Below are 18,802 nucleotides of genomic sequence, written 5' to 3' on the forward strand. Positions count from 1 at the left end.
TAAAGTTTAAAGTTTATAGAAAAGCAATTTATTTTCATACAATCTCCGTACAACAGTGTACAATTAGAGTCTTAGCCTCTTAGCTAGGTCCTTATATTATTATATAATATTCATTGCTTAGGTCTATATAGGAGTCTTACAGTGTGAGATCTATTTCTTTCGTCCTGACACTTGGCATCTCTTGTTAGTAACCAGTTCGTCAATATCAGGCTTGAAATCTTGTGCACCTGCAACTTTTATGAGACATGAAAGGTGCTCGACAATAAGTCTTGAGCGATGTGTGGTTTTGGTAGCTTTCATTAGCGAAAACAATTGCTCACAAAGGTAAGTGCTTCCAAACACAGACAGTACTCTCGATGCCAACTTACGGATTTGCACATACGAGGGTGGCAGGTAAGCATACAAGCCTGGCACACCAACTTCATTGTATTTTGCCTTCAGAATAGAAAATGACTGCAGTTCAATCAATTCCATATGGATATTCTCAGGTGCATTCTCAACGTTGTAAGAATATGGTGACGTAAACAGCGCAAGTCCTGTTCGTGTGAACTGAAATCACGAAAACGCTCACTGAATTCATTGCTCAGTAATTCAAGTTGGAAAACAAATCCTCCAAAAATCTAATTTTACTTTACTAAGTTTGCTTCAAAGTTTATATTGTAAAATAAGTCGATATGCAAAAAGCCCCCTGACCTACACTAATCTTACAAACTCCAAAATCACAAAAATTTGTTAATAAACAACTCACCAACTTCTCGCGTCCACTTCAGATCTTCAGCTGTAGTCTGCTCTAACTGTTCGTTACAATATTAGCACAAAATTACATAAAACTAGAGCAAAAAAATTTGAAAATATCCATCCATCCTCTTACGCTTATCCGAGATCAGGTCACGAGGGCAGCAGCTTGAGCAGAGATGCCCAGACTTCCCTCTCCCAGCCACTTCTACTAGCCCTTCCGGGGGAATCCCGAGGCGTTCCCAGGCCAGCCGAGATACATAGTCCCCCACCGTGTCCAGAGGCCTCCTCCCGGTTAAACGTGCCCGGAACACCTCAGCAGGTAGGTGTCCAGGAGCCACCTCATCTGACTCCTCTCGATGCGGAGGAGCAGTGGCTGTACTCCTAGTTCCTCCCGGATGACTGAGCTTCTCACCCTGTCTTTAAGGAAAAGCCCAGACACCCTGTGGAGGAAACTCATTTCAGCTGATTGTTTTCACGATCTTGTTATTTCGGTCACTACCCACAGCTCATGACCATAAGCGAGGGTAGTAACATAAATCGACTGGTAAATTGAGAGCTTTGCATTACTGCTCAGCTCCTTTATCATCACGACAGACCGATGCAGAGCCTGTATCACTGCGGAGGCTGCACCGATCCGCTTGTCGATCCCCCGCTCCATTACGTGAAAATATGTGAGCTATTACTACATGTGATGGTCAGTTCTGCCCAGTGGCCAGTCTCAACAGCCCAGCCAGTAGTGTAGCCTACCAGGCTGCTGCAGCCTAGCACTTCAGTTGCGATGTCACGGCTCATTAACTTTGGTCAAGGCTCATGGGAGGGGCAGTGTCATGCCTAGGGTATCAAGGAGCTGACGCCGCAGCTACAACTATACTAGCAGATGACATTTCCGGTACCGTGATGCCATGGGAAAACGTGCTTTTGTCAGAAGGCGGAAGTAAGACAAGTCAAAAAGTAACGCCGAAGATGCAGAATGATTCAATCACAAACGCTAGGAATCATTTTGTACAAATTTAGTGCTAACTAGGATCTGTCATCCGGGCTGCGTGTTTCACATACCTGATTTAGATTATACTTTTAGGTTCCCGGTTTGAGTATGAAGACTCAAAATAACATTATCTTTAGATACCATATGCAACTTTATCATAAAAAAAATGTCCATTTATATAGAAAACTTACCAGGCAAGGGATATATACCATTTAAGACATATATTTACCATTTAAGTTGGATAAATACCATTTACCAGAGATATTTGCCAAGTAAGTTGGATACTTGTCAGTGATTGAACATTTTGCATTTGGGATCCTGTAAATAAATAATGTTACAACAAAGAAGTGCATCATTTTACAAATGGCACCCCATAGCGGTCCTTATATGGACCGCTCGCTGTTGCATTAGTTAAAATTCATACGTCACTTTGACAGGGTTGCTATTTTTAAAGGTTCCCCTGTAGCTCGTTCTGATGTAGTTCAATTGAATGGTATAATGCCAGCTCATGCTGTTAGTGACTTATCATCTGTCTGATGCAGTTCATCAGTCACATTACATAGCCTTCCTTCTAAAGTCACTGCTCCCAGGGACCACTTACAAATCTTTATAATGGCACACAAGCTCTTTAAAATGGTGGGTCTTTGTTTCCACTATGATTATGTGGCCAGTGACAAAGACACAACAACAGAAGCACCGAGCACTTTGTAGTTAGGTGGCACAACAGGGATATCGAGTATTGTGCTGGCATGTAATGTAGAAGGGGTGTTAAATGATGTACATCTGTGCAGTGATCTGTTCATCACATGTTAACAAGCTTGTGAGGAGCTGTAGGTGTACAGTCCTTTGTTTGTCATCCATGATTGAACTGTCCCTGTAAATGGTATTTTAGTCCCTGGATGGCTGTTCTGTAAAGCTTCCATAATCTGCCTCTTCCTTTCAACTGAACAGACTCCTTCATTAACCTTGTCTTACACTGCTCACTTGTGGTTAGAGCAACTCGATTTGCCGCACTTTTCCCCAGCTTCAAGCATCTGAAGATCCACCAGAGGCCACACACGTAGCGTAAGACCCATTGGCCGATAGATTGCTATCAACTGTCTTCCTTCCTGTACCGATGCTGCAAATGGCATTCCCAGATTTCAGCCTCAAAGCTCACCAGCAGCTACACAAAAGAGCTCAACAAGTGTATTTTGAGGTTTTTTCGGAACTCTGCACTTTGCTAAGTTAAATTATAGATCTTCTCCTTGATCTGCTTCCAATATCAATTTAGCTAATGCTATTGGTAACTTATCCCTAGACTGATGTAACTGGTCAGTGTCATTGTAATATTTTAAAACTTCACAAAAATTACAACTTTACAAGAGTTCTGAAACAATGCAGTAATGTAAAACTGACAACAATAATTTCACACAAGAAGCCTTAAAAACTGGAGAAATGTAAAAAGACATTTTGACACGAAATCTGAATTTGACTCATCCATTAAAAATTACTTTTTAGCAAAAATCTTAACCAGAATATAATGCAAATATAATCTTACTATAGCAAATGTTGCAAATCAAACAGAATGATTATCTGAAAAAAAATTTTAAAAGCATGTTGTAAGAAAAACAGCTTTAAAGAGCTTGATTATATGAAAATATCCTGAGTAACCTTAAAATTCTCTAATTCAATAGTGTTGACATAATTTTTATTTTGGTATTAATTTTAAGAAATATTTTTAAGTTACTGAAGGAAGAAAATAATGCAGAGAATTCAAATGAGTGTATGGTAAGATGAAGATAACATTCTTCATAAACAGTATGCTTAAATCTCTGCAAGATTACAGTATAAAAGCCCCTCCATTTGTTATTATACTGAAGGAACCCCAATCACACATTAAAAACATATATTTAAATGATAATTAATATACTTGATGAACATTTTAGTATTTTATGGCTGCTGTTATTGTTTACTGTTACTGTTTTAAGGCTGTTGCTACTATAATTGAAGTACTTTTAAAGAAAAGCCATTAAATGAAATTTCTGTTTTTGCTGTGGTATCGAACAGGTATTGAGTTCATAAATTGTATTTGGTACTTGTATCAAATACAAAAATACTAGTATACCAATATTCATAAAGTGCAGTGCAAACATTTATCACATCATTCCATTCCATTAAACAGACCATGGTAAAATCATTCTCTGCAACAAACTTAACACCTTTGTATGACTCATTACAGTGAGGACCACACACACATGGATACACTGTTCTATTTAAACAAAAAAAATAGTCTCTTTACAAAACAATTCATTCATTTTGTCAGTCAAAGATGCAGAAGAAAACAAAGTTATTGGCTTAGAAGATGAACCAGAGACATCAATTTACGAACCAAATTCCTTAAACTGCAACAGAGTTATACCAAAATATATGTGCAAAAATATTAATCCCATACTGTAAGGGTGTACCTCCCTGTAACAAAAAACGTCACTGTCTGGGAACTGGCAAGAGAAAATAAAACATAATAAGCTTACACTCTACTTTTCTATCAGCTGAACATGAAGTAACAGGAAATGTAGCTGATGAAAACATCAGCATAAGCCAAAAAATGTACTTTATACTTGTTGTAAAACTGAAAAAAAAACTCAGACTGCCTGGAGCAACTATATAGTTCACAGAAAATGTGTCAATATGCTACTTCTTATCAAAGATTAAATCTTAACACTACCATATCATGCATTACTGTATAATTTAATAATTGTCTCTCACGGATATAAGCATACTAGCAAATAAAATGCTGAGAAAATGTGGAAATTTAAAATACTCACCAAAAAACATTTTTCCTTTCCTTCTCATTGGTACAGCACCTCCTGCAGCACCTGTGGCTTTCTGAAATATGAATGGTTAAATTAACTAAATTATTCAAGAAAAAATAAAATTAAATACAGTACATTAGGTAAAAACCACTTAGTTTTAATATCTTGCTTTCCAAGTTTAATTTATAGTATGTTAGTTCATATTACAAAGGATTCCAACAAGTAATGAAATCAGCTTTAATTGTTTTTTGCATGAATTTACTGTATATGTATTTACTATAAAATTTGTTTACCAGAGTGTAAGTGTCTTCATGAAATACTTTTTAATTCTGATGACTCCTTTTTAACAAGTCAATGATAATGCTAAATAAAAATTACTGTTTGTAATACATATACATATTTCAAAACACAAGTCAGGAGCAAAAAATTGTTAAATGCATTTCATATGGTGTTTACTTTTTTAAAATAATCAAAAAATATGTATTTTATTGGTAGGTAAAATGTACAGCACAGTTTTAAAATTTTCAATTCAGAATGACCAGTGTTTGTTCATTAAAAACAAGTGCTGCACATAAATTTTTACATATAATTTTTACTGTGGTTGAAGACATCAGGAAGCCACCTTTGTTTACTTGTTTGAAAAGAGACAGTGCATGGTGAGGAGTGGGCTTTCCAAAAACCTTTGACAGAGCCAGCATCTTTCGTGATGCCCAACCTCAATCACCCCAGGGCTCCGAAACTGCTTGTGATCACAAAAAATAAAATGATGCTCACAAAGCAGGAAAAGGCTACAAGAAAATAGAAAAGCTTTTTCAGGTAGCTGTTTTCTTAGTTAACAATGTTATTAAGAAACAGCACTTAACAGGTGGAGGTCAGGTTGAGGTCTCGAACACCAAGAAAACTTTCTGAAAGAACTACTTGCAGCGAAACCTGAACAAATATGACCTTCATGGTAGAGTCAGCAAAAGACGCCCTTTCTTGCATCCTAGCTACAAAATTCAGCACCTGAAGTTTGCAAATGAACATCTAAACAAGCCTGGCAATCTGAAAACAAGTCCTGTGGACTGATGAATTCAAAATAGAACTTTAAGGCCACAAGGTGCAAAGATACAGTATGTTTCATGGGGGTGAATCAATCATGCTTTGGGATTGTGATGCAGCAAGTGGTACGGGGAACATGTCATTGGGGAAGGAAAGAATAGATTCAAATAACCAGAAAATACTGGAAGCAAACATCACACCCTCTGTAAAAAAGTTAAAAAGAGGATGTGTCCTACAACAAGATAATCATCCAAAGTACACCTCAAAATCTACAATAGAATAACTCAAGAGGCATAAGCTGGCAGTTTTGCTTTGGCCCTCACAGTCCTGTGACGATGCGGGTTCGGCTCCATGCTCCCATCTTGCTTCCGGGAGCCCTAGAACCCGTCAACATCGGTAATGTTACTGATGAGCTCGGCAGTGAGGCACTTGGAGCAAGGGGATGGTGTAAAAGTGATTTTATTTAAAAACAGCAAACAAAAACAAAGTGTCCAAATAAATAGTGCAGTGCCTTTCAAAAATCTTCAATAAATAAATAATCAATTAAAACAGAAGGGAAGTGGAGGCTAAAAACACCATAGAAAAAAACAATCCTTTTAAAACGACGAGGTTAAAACAACGCTGGAAGCAATCCTTTAAAAACACAAAGCCCAGTGTCTTTTTACCGGGCGGCTCCCCTGTTTCTCCCATTGGGCTTTGCAACAGGAGAATCGCCATACCTGCAGCTGAAAATCAGTGGACAGATCTCAAAAGAGCAGTGCATGCAAGACGTCCCAAGAATGTTACAGAATTAGAAGCTTTTTGGAAGGACGAATGAGCGAAAATACCCTATGTAAGAAATGAAAGCCTCTTAGCTGGCTACAAAAGTGTTTACAAGCTATGATACTGGCCAAGGGGGGTGTCACTAAGTACTGACATTGTTGGTGCCCAAACTTTTGCTTTTCAGACCCTTTTTATTTTTTGTGCTTGTGAATGATGCCAATAAATATATAATCTTGCTTAAAATATTGAAGAACTGTGCCATCTCTAACTTTATGCCTTTTGATTATCAGTTCATCTTCTGCTCACTTAACTATTCGCAGTAACAGACATTTTAAGCAAGAGTGCCAAAACTTTTGCACTCCACTTTATAATCTATGTTCATATACATTATACAGTATATATCATAACCATGACAAATTTTAATTATATCATGATATACATTTTTGGCTGCACTTCCCACACCTACTGTATCCTTGGCCTAGGAGCTAAGAAGCTAACCCAGCATTATTAAACGGTCCATAATGCTCATTCACATTTGCTCTTATCCTACTCATTGTTCCTTATAATCAAGGATGATTGTAACTTCTATATTTAATTCCTTCATATACCATAAACAAATTATGTTATTTGTTCATGGCCATCTCCTTTTACCTCTATTTCTTAATCTAATTCAGAACTTTGCCTTTCATGTATTTTGGTGTTTAATGTTTGTACCTTGCGTTAATAATGTCGTCATATTAGGTTTTAATCCATTTGTATTTCTCTGAATATTTGTGAAGCACTTAGCATGAGAAATGTGCTAAATAAATACAATGTATTATTATTATCATTCCTATTTTCATTGCTATGTAGGGTTGTGAGCTCAGATTTGATTGCTAGCTTGGGCAGTATCTTTATGGTGTTTTCATGTTCTCTCCATGTATAAGCAGACTGGGCGTATGCAACTTCAAATATTGTTTTAGTTATGGATATTAGAAGTGTGTCATCAATTGCCAAAATATGTTTATTCTTAAATATATGTTATTAAATTATATCCACCAAGTTTAGACTCACATGTTTGCATTTTGCTTATTTAGTGAGTGATAGGAGGTTTTTTTCTATAATACATGTTCAGTATTTGATGTAAATAATGTAATATGCTTTTGGTAATGCACTATATACATGGAAAAACTGGAATCTCTATTTCTGCTATTACTGTTATTAACACAGTGCAAGCAGTGACTTCAACAGTATTTAAAACAAAAGCAAAAGTAAGAATTCCCTGAAGAAAAAAACAACTTTTAAATACTGAAAATAGGTAATAGCATTATGAAATATCAAAAATGAATATAGTATAAAATAAGAGTACTGTATATGTGTGTAGTGATCTTACTGATCAGAAAAGAAATTTTAAAAAATGAAAGCATTTTTGAAATTAAATAATCACTTGTTATTGTAAACTGCAATAAGTGTATGCAAATTACATCAGAGCACATTACCTAGTTGTCCTGTCACATTATCAGGAGAAAACTGAATTCTGTGACAGATAGTAATAATGTATATATTAAGACTACAGGTACTACATGAATAATATAAAATTTATACAATTATAAAAACAATTGTGTTTTTACACTTGCAAAACAGTGTACATATGGACATTTCTGGTGAGTAAAATAAAAGCAATAAAGTGTGACAAATTCTAAAAATTAACTGCTGAAAAACAAACTAAATATAAACTAAAAAATGAACTAAAAGAAATAAAACTAAAATCAAACTGGTGACAAACTAAAACTAAATAAACAATATAAAAAATTAAAAAGAAAAACTAAAAAAATACCTTAGAATTAGAAAAAACACTGGTCACAACACATTTAGATCTCCTTGAAAACTGCACTTTACTTGAAAAACTACATGAAAAACTGTACATATGTTATTAATGTCTTTCATAATATGTTACATGACATAATTTGTTATGAATCCAACTCTGTGTATGTAAGCATTTTTCCCCGATTCTATACTCATAAAAGCATCCATGATAGATGATTGCTTTGAGTGGAACTGGAATTTTTATTTTTCAAAATTGCCTCTTTGTCTTATCTGTGTTTTTAACATTTTGCCACAATGCATTGTTCCTGTCAAATGGTAGAATTAGGCTCTGGAATGCATATATGTTTCTGTGCAACAAAGTTATTAGTTTTGCCTTTTAATACTTGTTTTCAACCTGTCCATAAAGCTTTTCAACATTTCTTTTTCTTTGACTCTGTTGGTAAATTAAGATTTGTGGGGCTCTTACCCTTAACCTGTACAGCACACAATATACTGTATCCTGTTCCAAAACAATGTGCTTACAAGTTCTGCTTTCAATGTTGTGTAAAAAAAAAAAAAAATGCCCCATACTGGACTTTATAATTTTATACCAGCCATCTTGATCTCTTAGGCTTGAATCATTCATTGCTGTACTAAAGCAACCACAGAAAATCTAGTGTCAAGGATAAGGAGTAGCCTAATAAGAGTAAAGAGCAAGAACAATAGATTTATGGACTGCCACAAAACAGCATCTGAGATTATATGTATATGAAATGTCAAATGTTAAGAACAAAGACAGTGTAATCCACTGTAAAGCCGACTATACTTCCTTAGAAGGTTGGCGTTGTTCAACATCTGCAATAAGATGCTGCAGATGTTCTACCACACGGTTGTGGAGAGTGCCCTTTTCTACGCGGTGGTGTGCTGGGGAGGGAGCATAAAGATGAAAGACGTCTCACGCCTGGACAAACTTGCTAGGTAGGCAGGCTCTATTGTAGGAATGAAGCTAGACAGTTTAACATCTGTGGCAGAGCGACGGGCGCTAAGCAAGCTCCTGTCAATCATGGAGAATTCACTGCATCCACTGAACAGTGTTATCTCCAGGCAGAGGAGTAGCGTCCTGCTCCACTGACAGATTGAGGAGATCGTTCCTCCCCCACACTATGCGACTCTTCGATTCCACCCGGGGGTGTAAAAGCTAACATTTTTCAAAGTTATTGTATGTTTTTACATGCACTTTTATTACTCTTTAATTTAATATTGTTTTCTTTTTTTGTATCAGTATACTGCTGCTGGATTATGTGAATTTCCCCTTGGGATTAATAAAGTATCTATCTATCTGTTAAACTGACCTTGGTATGCAATGTATGTTCTTTGCCCTATTTCAGTTTTGGCATTATTAAATGTACAGCCTTAGTCATAATGCTTACTAGAATCAATATGCCCATTAATCCTACACAGTAAAGTATCAACTAAATAACTATCACAATTTGTTAAAAAAAAAAAAATACAACATCAACTATACAATATACTCATTGTATCGCTAGACAATAATTCATATATACATTATATAAATATTTAATACTTCAAAAGGTGACAAATTTTATATATACTGTATAGTATACTTGTATAGTATTTTGAAAGAAAAATACAAATTACTCTATAGTAATTCTTATCTTCAAGAGCATGTACTGTATAATGGGCATGGTGCCTGAATAATACGTAAAAAAACTCAAAATAAAGTAACTGCTCTCACCTCTTTTATTATACGTTTTAGATGCATATATACACACTGTCCAGTTTTACGATAGTGTCTTTCAACATGTTCTCTTCCAAATCCAAGGAAAGTATTCATACATACATACAGACCTCCTTCAGACTCCTAAAAAGAAAAAAGGGTTAAAAAGATTGTTCAAAAAACCTTCTTCTGAATAAGAGGACACAAGAAAGTCTTCAGCAGTTTTGAAATGATCATTCTTCCACAATCTTGTAGCAACATTACTGCTTATATGAAAAAATACCTTTCCATATGTTCGAGAAGCAGTTTCCATGTTAATTAGACAGATATGCTTAAACAATACTTAGATACAAGGTCACTTTACATTAGATGCAGCAGTAGCCATAACACTTGGTATAAACTATATGGCCAAATACTTGTGAACAACTGATCATCACATTTATGTGAGCTTGTTCAATATCCCATTCTAAAAGCATAGGCATTAATAAGGATTTGCCATTCCCTCACACATCAATTGTGACCATAACAGAATCCAACTTTCTGAGAAGGGTTTCTGCAAGATTTTGTAGTATATCTATGGGAATCTGTGTCCATTCAACCAAAAGAACATTTGTAGGCTTCAGGTATAGATGTTGGCGAGAAAACCTAGCTCGCAATCTCTGTTATGTTTCATGTCAAAGGTATCCAGTAGGGTTTAGGGCAGATCTTTTGTACAGGCCAGTCACGTTCCTAAACACCAAACTCAACAAACCTTGTCTTTATTTGTGAACAGAGACACAGTCATAATGGAACAGTACCCTTCACTTGAACCAAGGGGCCTAGTACCAGACTACTATCCCTCCTCCACCAAATTTTACAGTAGGCAATTGGCAATATGCAGTCCAGAAGGTATCGTTCTTGTGGCATCTGGCAAACCTAGATTCATCCCTCAGACAGACAGATAATAAAACATGACTTATCATTGCAGAGAACAAGTTTACACTGCTCCAAAGTTAATTAGATGTGTGCTTTACACCACTTCTGCTGATGATGTTACTGTGCATCAATGCTTGTGCTGATATTTCTTCTGGAGGTAGCTGGAAACTATGTTCTTAGTGATGCAACAGAGGATAGGGGATTTTTATATGCTATGGACATCAGCACCACTTTGTCACTGAATGGTTATTCCTCCTAGACTCTGTAATTCACAATAACAGCACTTATAGTTGACCAGGGCTGATTTGTGGCAAATGGCGGCATCCTATGACAGTGCCACGTTTGAAGTCACTGAGTTCTTCAGTATGATTAATTCTACTGTCAATGGAGATTGTATGGCAACGTGCATGATTTAATGCACCTGTTATCAATGGGTATTGCTTAAAAACCTGAACTCAATAATTTGGAGGTGTGTCAACATACATTTGACCATACAGTGTATGTACTGTATCTCCTGTGTTACAATGTGCAGAAAGCTCACACAAATATCATGTGTTTATGACGAAAACAATTGTCAACATATGAAGAGTATGAAATCTTTATTGATGCCAGGGACTGCATTTAAAGATTCTTCATATAATTAAAATAATTCATGAAAGAAAATATATTATTGGTCATCATGCCAAATATATCAGATTTAAAAAAATGAATATTTTCTTTTACTCATGCCATACATGTAGTCATTTCCATGTGATACTTGGCATTTTTGTGTTCTTGTTGAGGCAGTTATAGGTTATTATATACGAAAGTGGTTGCAGGCAAACATCACCTGATTTTTGTAATCTACTGTCAGCTTTAAAGAGGAAACAAAAGGTTTGTTTTAATAAATAGAAAAACCTAAAAATGAATATCCATCCATCCATTATCCAACCTGCTATATCCTAACCACAGGGTCACAGGGGTCTGCTGGAGCCAATCCCAGGCAAACATAGGGCGCAAGGCAGGAAACACACACCGGGCGGGGCGCCAGCCCACCGCAGGGCACACACACACACACACCAAGCATACACTAGGGACAAAATGCATTTAAACAAAAAAGAAAAAGGAAAACACGATAAAAATATGATATAACTGAAGCATATATGGCCATGCTCCCCACAACAGCAATTTAGAAATGTTTAGTCATTTATACAACAGGGCAGTTATAGCCTTTCACTAAAAAGATAGATCATTTTTATTTGATCACTAATTACTAATGAAATGCAATAATTTATCATTAGCTACAATGTTAGGTATATCATGACACAAATATAAGCCCCTCTGTCATTTCCCAAATTATTATTTCACATCATTGTACCAACAGTCTATGTATAACTTCACTTCTAAAAATAGAGCATAATCACACATGTTGTCTTTTAAATGTCTCAGGATAACTAAAATAGCACAAAAAGTGATTCTTTGCGTTATTATGTAAATGACGCATCAAAAATATAAATGCTAAACCATATTTACCTCTTAAAAACTGAATGATAAATTTAATATGAGGTAGTACTTTGAGACAACCACAAATAAATCTTTAAAAGAACAGAAACAAGCCAAAAAGCATATAAACTAAGGGCCCAAATAATGATGGAAACATAAAAACAACGTACTGTAATTAACTAAAAGAATGTTTAAGATTATATTGTCTTTCTACAATTAAAATTTTATTTACATTTTCATTGTTTTTCCCGAAATAATATATAATGGGTTGGCACACTGACTGCTACCTTTCAGTTCCAATAGAGTGTAGAAATTGTGGCCCAGTCATTCCTTTTGTAGACTTTGTACATCCATTCATTTTACATCTATTCCTGGCCTTTTCTCTAGGTACTCCAGACTTTCTCCCACATTCAAATAATGTGTGCTTTGGGCCTTTCGGTGACTTTCAGTTGACATAGTATGAGTAAGCACTGGTATTTGAGGGAGGGAACTTGATGAAGGACCGGCACCATATCAAGCCTTTGTTGCTCCTGTGCTGGAAACTGCCAGGATAGGCTCTGGTGTCACACAATATAAACTGGAATAAACAAATCAGAAAACTGATGGAATGAACATTGTTGTTTGCTCATTTTTAACAACTGAGCAGTGAAAGATTAGGGGATGCATAGGAAATCACTGGTGGAGACTTAAGTGGAAGCTTTGTAATTTACAGTTCATACAGTCCCATTCAATGCCTTATCAATAAGGACTCAAAGATTTTATTTTTCATGTGTCTTCTTCCATAGTTATTTCCATTTTTATATGAAGTTGCTATTTTTTGACTAGATGTCTCAAATGGCATACAGTTATTTTTTTTTAGATTGGCAGGACAGTGGTACAGTTTGAATTCCAGTATCTTGTCTATGGGAAGTCTGAATGTTCTCTCTATGTCTGCATAGACTTCCCATTTTTTCTCCCATCTAAATAACAGATTTATCAGGTATTTCACATGGTATTTAGTTTTTTAGTTGATGAAAGGACCCTTGACCAATAAATTAGAGGGGCAGGTGGGCTTTTATTTCAAAATCTCCATTTAATGTAAATGTGTTTCCTGTTTATCATGTACTCTTATGTTTCCTTTAAAGTATCTATTTAAGAATATTACAGCAATATAATATAACAAACAGTTAAATAAATGATATGTGAGTTATGCAACACAAGTAATGTGAGCTTTTACTTTTTTCAATGGATATTTTTCATATTGTTTGCTGTTGTACAGTATTACCACCATTGGAATGTATCATATCAAAAAGTATCTCTGTTCTCAATGAAAACATGATAGTGAAATTTTTATCTCTGTCATCACTACAAAACACATGGGATAAGGAACATGAAAGTAATTTTTGGGTAGAGTGTTCAGTTTCATGGATTTCATTGAAAAGTATTAAACTTTCTATGTTTTTTGATTAGATTGTGTTTTGTTCTTTAATTAAAAACTATCACTGGTCTGGTTTGCTTAACCTGCCTAATCTGATTTCACCATGGTAAGGAGTTGGAGCCTGACCTATGCAGCATGAACTACCAGGCAAAAGTCAATTTTGAATATAGCATGCGTCAATTGCAAGTCACACCTATACTCAAACATTCAGAGCCACCAGTCACTGTAGGACAAACATGACTCTAAGGAAACCTTGAGTATTCTGAGAAAAACCCATTTGAATAAAGGAGGGCACACAAACTGTGGCCAGGCCTGAATTTTTCACAAACTTTTCTAAAGGTGAGAGACAGTGATGCTAGCCATTGCTTAGTCCAATTATTATTAGTCTAATACTAATAATAAAAAATAAGAGCCTATCTTGGCAGAACTTTGACACAAGTAAGAAACCAGCCGTGGATGGGTTACCAGTCCAGCAGAGTATACATGCCTGCCCAACCAGCATTCAAAGGGCAAGCAGCAAAACTGGATTAAAGCAATGTTTTCACACAAAATTAGTTGTGATTATTAACATTTCTAACCAAAAATGTAATATTGTATAATAAAAATAATGATTTAACATTATTTTAAATGTGTAGGCCTAAAGCTATAATATTTTGCATAAAAACAAGTGTTATAAGCTGTCTGAGCTAAATTAAACTAAACATATTAATTCAAAGTAACAAAAGTATATCATTGCAGGAATCAATACAAATACCTAATTAGATGCAAAAGCTAAAACAATAAAGTTGTGTTACATTTACTTTTCTACAGTAGCAGGGTGTTGTACCGTGTTAGCCATTATGGGATACAATGAGAAGCCAAGCAAAATGACATGTTTTATTGGCTGACTATAAAGATTACAATATACAAGCTTTCAAGGAAACTCAGGCCCCTTCTTCAGGCAAGAGCTGCCTCAAAAGCTTGCATATTGTAATATTTTTAGTTAGGCAATAAAACGTTTCATCTTGCTTGACTTCTTATTTGCATTTACTTTTCTAAAAAGAGTGATAATGCTCGCTTTGTATACATTAACTTAATATTGATATCATTTAGCTGTCCACTTGAAGTGAATCTCCAAAGAACTTTTAACATGGAAGTGTAAAGAAGGTTACTAAATGTTCTCTTATCTAAAGTGTGGTTTGAAGCCCTAATAAAATTCCAGGACAAGTCAGTGCCAAACAGGACTGCTGGCTGACACATGAGCTGTAAAGGCAGGGGGATAAAAATAACATGTCTTCAAACTGATATGATGAGCAACAGACAGCTGAGTCACTTTTTGAAAGTAAGTATACTTTGATTCACATTAAAATTATTTCTAATGCAAATATCTTACACAGTTTAACAATAAAAATTGTACAATATTTAAATCACAAACTAGCTACTGTATACTCTACTGATTTACTAAAATGTAAAGAAACTTATTTATGAACTTATTAATAACACATCCAAACAAGGTGGGATACCAAAATACACTAAACACAAAATGACCACGCAACTCCTAATAAAAATCCACTTTGAACAAATAACTGTTAACTGTCATTTTTGTAGCATAACGTTTATGACCTTTTAACATTTTGTGATTGTCTGACTGAGACACTAAATTAAGTTTTATTACAAGGGTTTACATTTACAAGGTACATTTAAACCACTTTAAAATAACCGCAGCCAGAAAGGATGTCTGATTTAATTCAAGGACATACCGTGCTACTGAAGACAAGTAACAAAATACAATTAATGTTTTAAAACATTTTAAGCGTAGCTACATGAAAAAAAAAAGGCAATCGACCATTTTGGGGGTAGTAGCATGTTGTATGTTTCTGAGTACTGGAAGACATCGCAGTGGCTCACTCAATTTGAAATTCTAAAGATTTCAAATGGGAAAATAACCCCACACAAGGAGAGTGGAAGACAGGACCTCCAAGCGCGCAACCTGCGCATCTTTTCCAGATGCCTTTCTACAAATGTACAAACCCTCCACGTGCTATTCAGCCTCAAACTTATTCATGGAAATAACAACCAATAAACAGAAGATGGACGGACCAAAGAAAACAAGGGCTTACTGGTGTATCGTACGAGAAGGCACATTCGTTCTTGAACACCCTGTCTCCAGTTCTGGGAACTCTGATGGTGGGCATGTAAGGAACAAGTAGCTCTCCCAGGTCTGCAGCCATCTTCGCATTCCTGCTCCTAACCCCACAATGCTGCTGTATGCGAGTCACAGCGCAGGAAAGAAGGAGGATGCTATTTATAAATCACACGACGCCGACATTCAGCCGGGGGTCCGCTATCTCAGTGTGTGAAGACACAGGGAAGGAGGGGAGGGAAAGCATAAAAACGCAGAAGGAGGTGGAGTGCAAGGACGCAGACTCTCACGCAGGCGCGCCCGACAAGTCTGTGGCCCTCCGACACGCTCTTCGCGGTTCGTAAACACACTCACAGCGAGCGGACGGGCGAGTCCAGAATTCGGGCACGGCACGGTGGTGTCGCGCAGTGCACTTCTGTCAGGAGCTGCCGACTTGGTAATGTTTTCGCTAAATAGCATAATTATACACGGCAACAGTGCAATTTACTGATTTGACCGTTTGAAATTATTGCACAGCGAGTATGACAAATTTTAATAAGAGACTAAGTACCAATCTCGTATCATGTGCTGGGTGACGGCTCGCGTTCAGTGACCCGCAGTAACAGACAGCTCTCGTCGTGACAAATATTAGTTTGACTGTCACGGCCTACTGTTCAGGGGCAAATGTAATTCAATTTTCACCTTTGATAGCCTATGTCCATTTATATTGCGAACGATTGCCATAGTGAATTCGGTTAAGTACAGAACGCAAAGGAGGCCACCCGACAAAAGAATGTGTATAACTAAAAGCTCATCCATTCCAAGAAATGGTGTCAGTCAGTAGACGTTGTCAGAATTCCTGGCATGGTGTTCATGTCAGAAAATTCTGCGAGGTAAAAACATTACTTTATTTGTTGATTTCAATCGATCACTTACAGATTGTTCAAATCATTTCACTTCCAGCCTCCGGCTTATTCAGGAAAAGTTCTAAAACTAAAACCTCAGCCATTTACCTTCTGTCTTTTAAGTCTCAACTTTAGATGCTAATTAGGGACTGATTTCAAAAATCCTCATTCAAGCACAAACAAGTCATCTGTAAGGATGGCACCTTTAGCTCCAGGGCATTCAAACTCTTGACTTATCAGGGTCGTAGTGTTGGGGATGTCCAATTGGCCACCACTTTAAAATGTATATTTGAGTCCAATCATTCTAGTCTAGCTTACCTTTATTAGAGACACAGGTTTGGCAGTTCACATTGCAAATACATTATTTTTCTTGGTGTTGTCATCATCTTTACCATCTTTTACTGAGTTTCTTGTTTGGTTTCTCTTTCTTCTGTTTTGACAAAACAGATGTTCTTATCTAGGAGTGAGATAGCTGAGAGACTGAAAACCTCTCGTATCAGCAGTGACAGTTAACAATCCAGAACATCAAATATGATAGAAAAGTACCCCACCATTAACTGTTAAGGGCATGTTGGTGTGACCTATGGATTATTGTGAGCACCTGTAAAAATGACCAGGAGACGATAACAAAGGGGCAAGTCATGAAAATAGTAAAAGGAATGCAAAGGCCCAAGCCAGGAAGAGCAAAACACCATAACCTCTCAGAATACAGCACAACGAAAGGCAAATAGACTTGAACAAAAGGAACATTGAAACCAAAGAACATTTATTTCTATAGTACATTTTCATACAAAGGATATAACTCAAAGTGTTTTACAGCATGTCAAAGAAGTAGTTACATGCAAAGAAAAACACATTTCATTTACAGTAGATATGAATAATAATGAATAAATAGTATACAAAAGTGATTTGTATTGTCCAAGACTCTCTTGTTCGGTTGGTTCATTGTCAGTCATAGCAGAACATTGAAGAGCTGAGCTGACATCTCTGAGTGTACCAGAAAAAGACCATGGACCTGCATAGGCCCGAGGAAAGGAAACAAACAAGCTTGCCAAAATCCCAACAAAAGCAGCTGCCAAACAGGAGACTGAAATAGCTTGAAGGAAGAAAGAGATGTCAACACCTCCACTGTGCTGCTACAAATTTGGTAAACTGGGACACATTGTTCCTATCTCTCTGTACTTGGAAGAGTCTGTAGACTGTGCATTACTGTTTTCTTTTGGTAACTAAACCTCTCTTTTACTTTTTTTGAAATGGTGGTAAATGATTATCAGGTGTGGGCTTTAGTGGACTCCAAGCAATAACATTACTGTCATTGCTTCCCACTTTATTCAGCCGTTTCATTCATAAATAAGTTTGATAACCTGTATTTACAGTGATGTCCACATCTATCCATCTGTCTCCGTACGATCACCATTTGAAGTGAAATATAGGAAAGGACTTTAGCAGTACTTAGAAAACCACTACTAAAAGTAATAATAGGTCTTGATTGTTCTAATATGATTTGTACACTTATTAATACACCACTTGAAACACCAGGCATAACTGGTGTATTTTGGTTGGAAACAACTCAGCCCACATGCAGGACATGCTGTATGGCCAGGCATTCCACTATAGACATGGTTACCCAGTGAGATGTAGATGAACTGCCATCAAGTTACCAGCCTCCCAGCTTTACTGATAGTCACATACTATTTCATAATTTATATTTCCAAAATAAATAAAAAAAACTTGGCTTTGTTTAAAGGGGAGCAATGAAATTATGTCTCATTGAAACATATCTATGATACTATTGTGGCAAGGGTGGGTTTTCACTTTGTGTTGGATAGTGACTATACCCCTTGTGCTAGAAACAGCAGTTGCTACTCATTTCAAATACCGTTGTAAGGTGTGCAACCTGGCACATGCCTGCTTACTTCTTTTTGAAAGAATTTTTAGCGAAGGTGGACAGATATTTCCAAGCCTATTGTGGAAACAAACTTTCCTCTCTTTTCAAAGAAGTTAGTCACGAATCAGATGAAAATAGAGAACAGTTCTTTATTTGCACAGAGATATGCACAAATGTCTCAGTCCATAGAGTGAGCCATCAATAATAAAATTTATTTGCTTTTATACTTTTCTACTACCATTGCTTCATC

At 36.3% G+C, this 18,802-nt stretch overlaps 1 protein-coding gene across 3 annotated transcripts in view; it reads right to left on the reverse strand.

Annotated features, from left to right (window-relative positions):
- usp13 (ubiquitin specific peptidase 13) overlaps positions 1-16,007 on the reverse strand; it is a 263,677-nt gene extending 247,670 nt beyond the window's left edge. For 2 of the 3 annotated variants that reach the window (XM_039758584.1, XM_039758575.1), the window contains exons 1-3: positions 15,758-16,004; positions 9,863-9,988; positions 4,531-4,591 (exon numbers count right to left, since the gene is read on the reverse strand). In XM_039758584.1, coding sequence (XP_039614518.1) covers positions 4,531-4,591; positions 9,863-9,988; positions 15,758-15,868 — 298 coding nt within the window. In that variant the 5' untranslated portion in view covers positions 15,869-16,004. Of the gene's footprint in view, positions 1-4,530; positions 4,592-9,862; positions 9,989-15,757 lie in introns of all 3 variants that reach the window. The other variant, XM_039758594.1, reaches the window with a different exon arrangement.
- Between the last annotated feature and the right edge of the window lie 2,795 nt (positions 16,008-18,802).

The sequence above is a fragment of the Polypterus senegalus genome, chromosome 1, assembly GCF_016835505.1.
Source record: "Polypterus senegalus isolate Bchr_013 chromosome 1, ASM1683550v1, whole genome shotgun sequence".
NCBI classification, from domain to species: Eukaryota; Metazoa; Chordata; class Cladistia; order Polypteriformes; family Polypteridae; genus Polypterus; species Polypterus senegalus.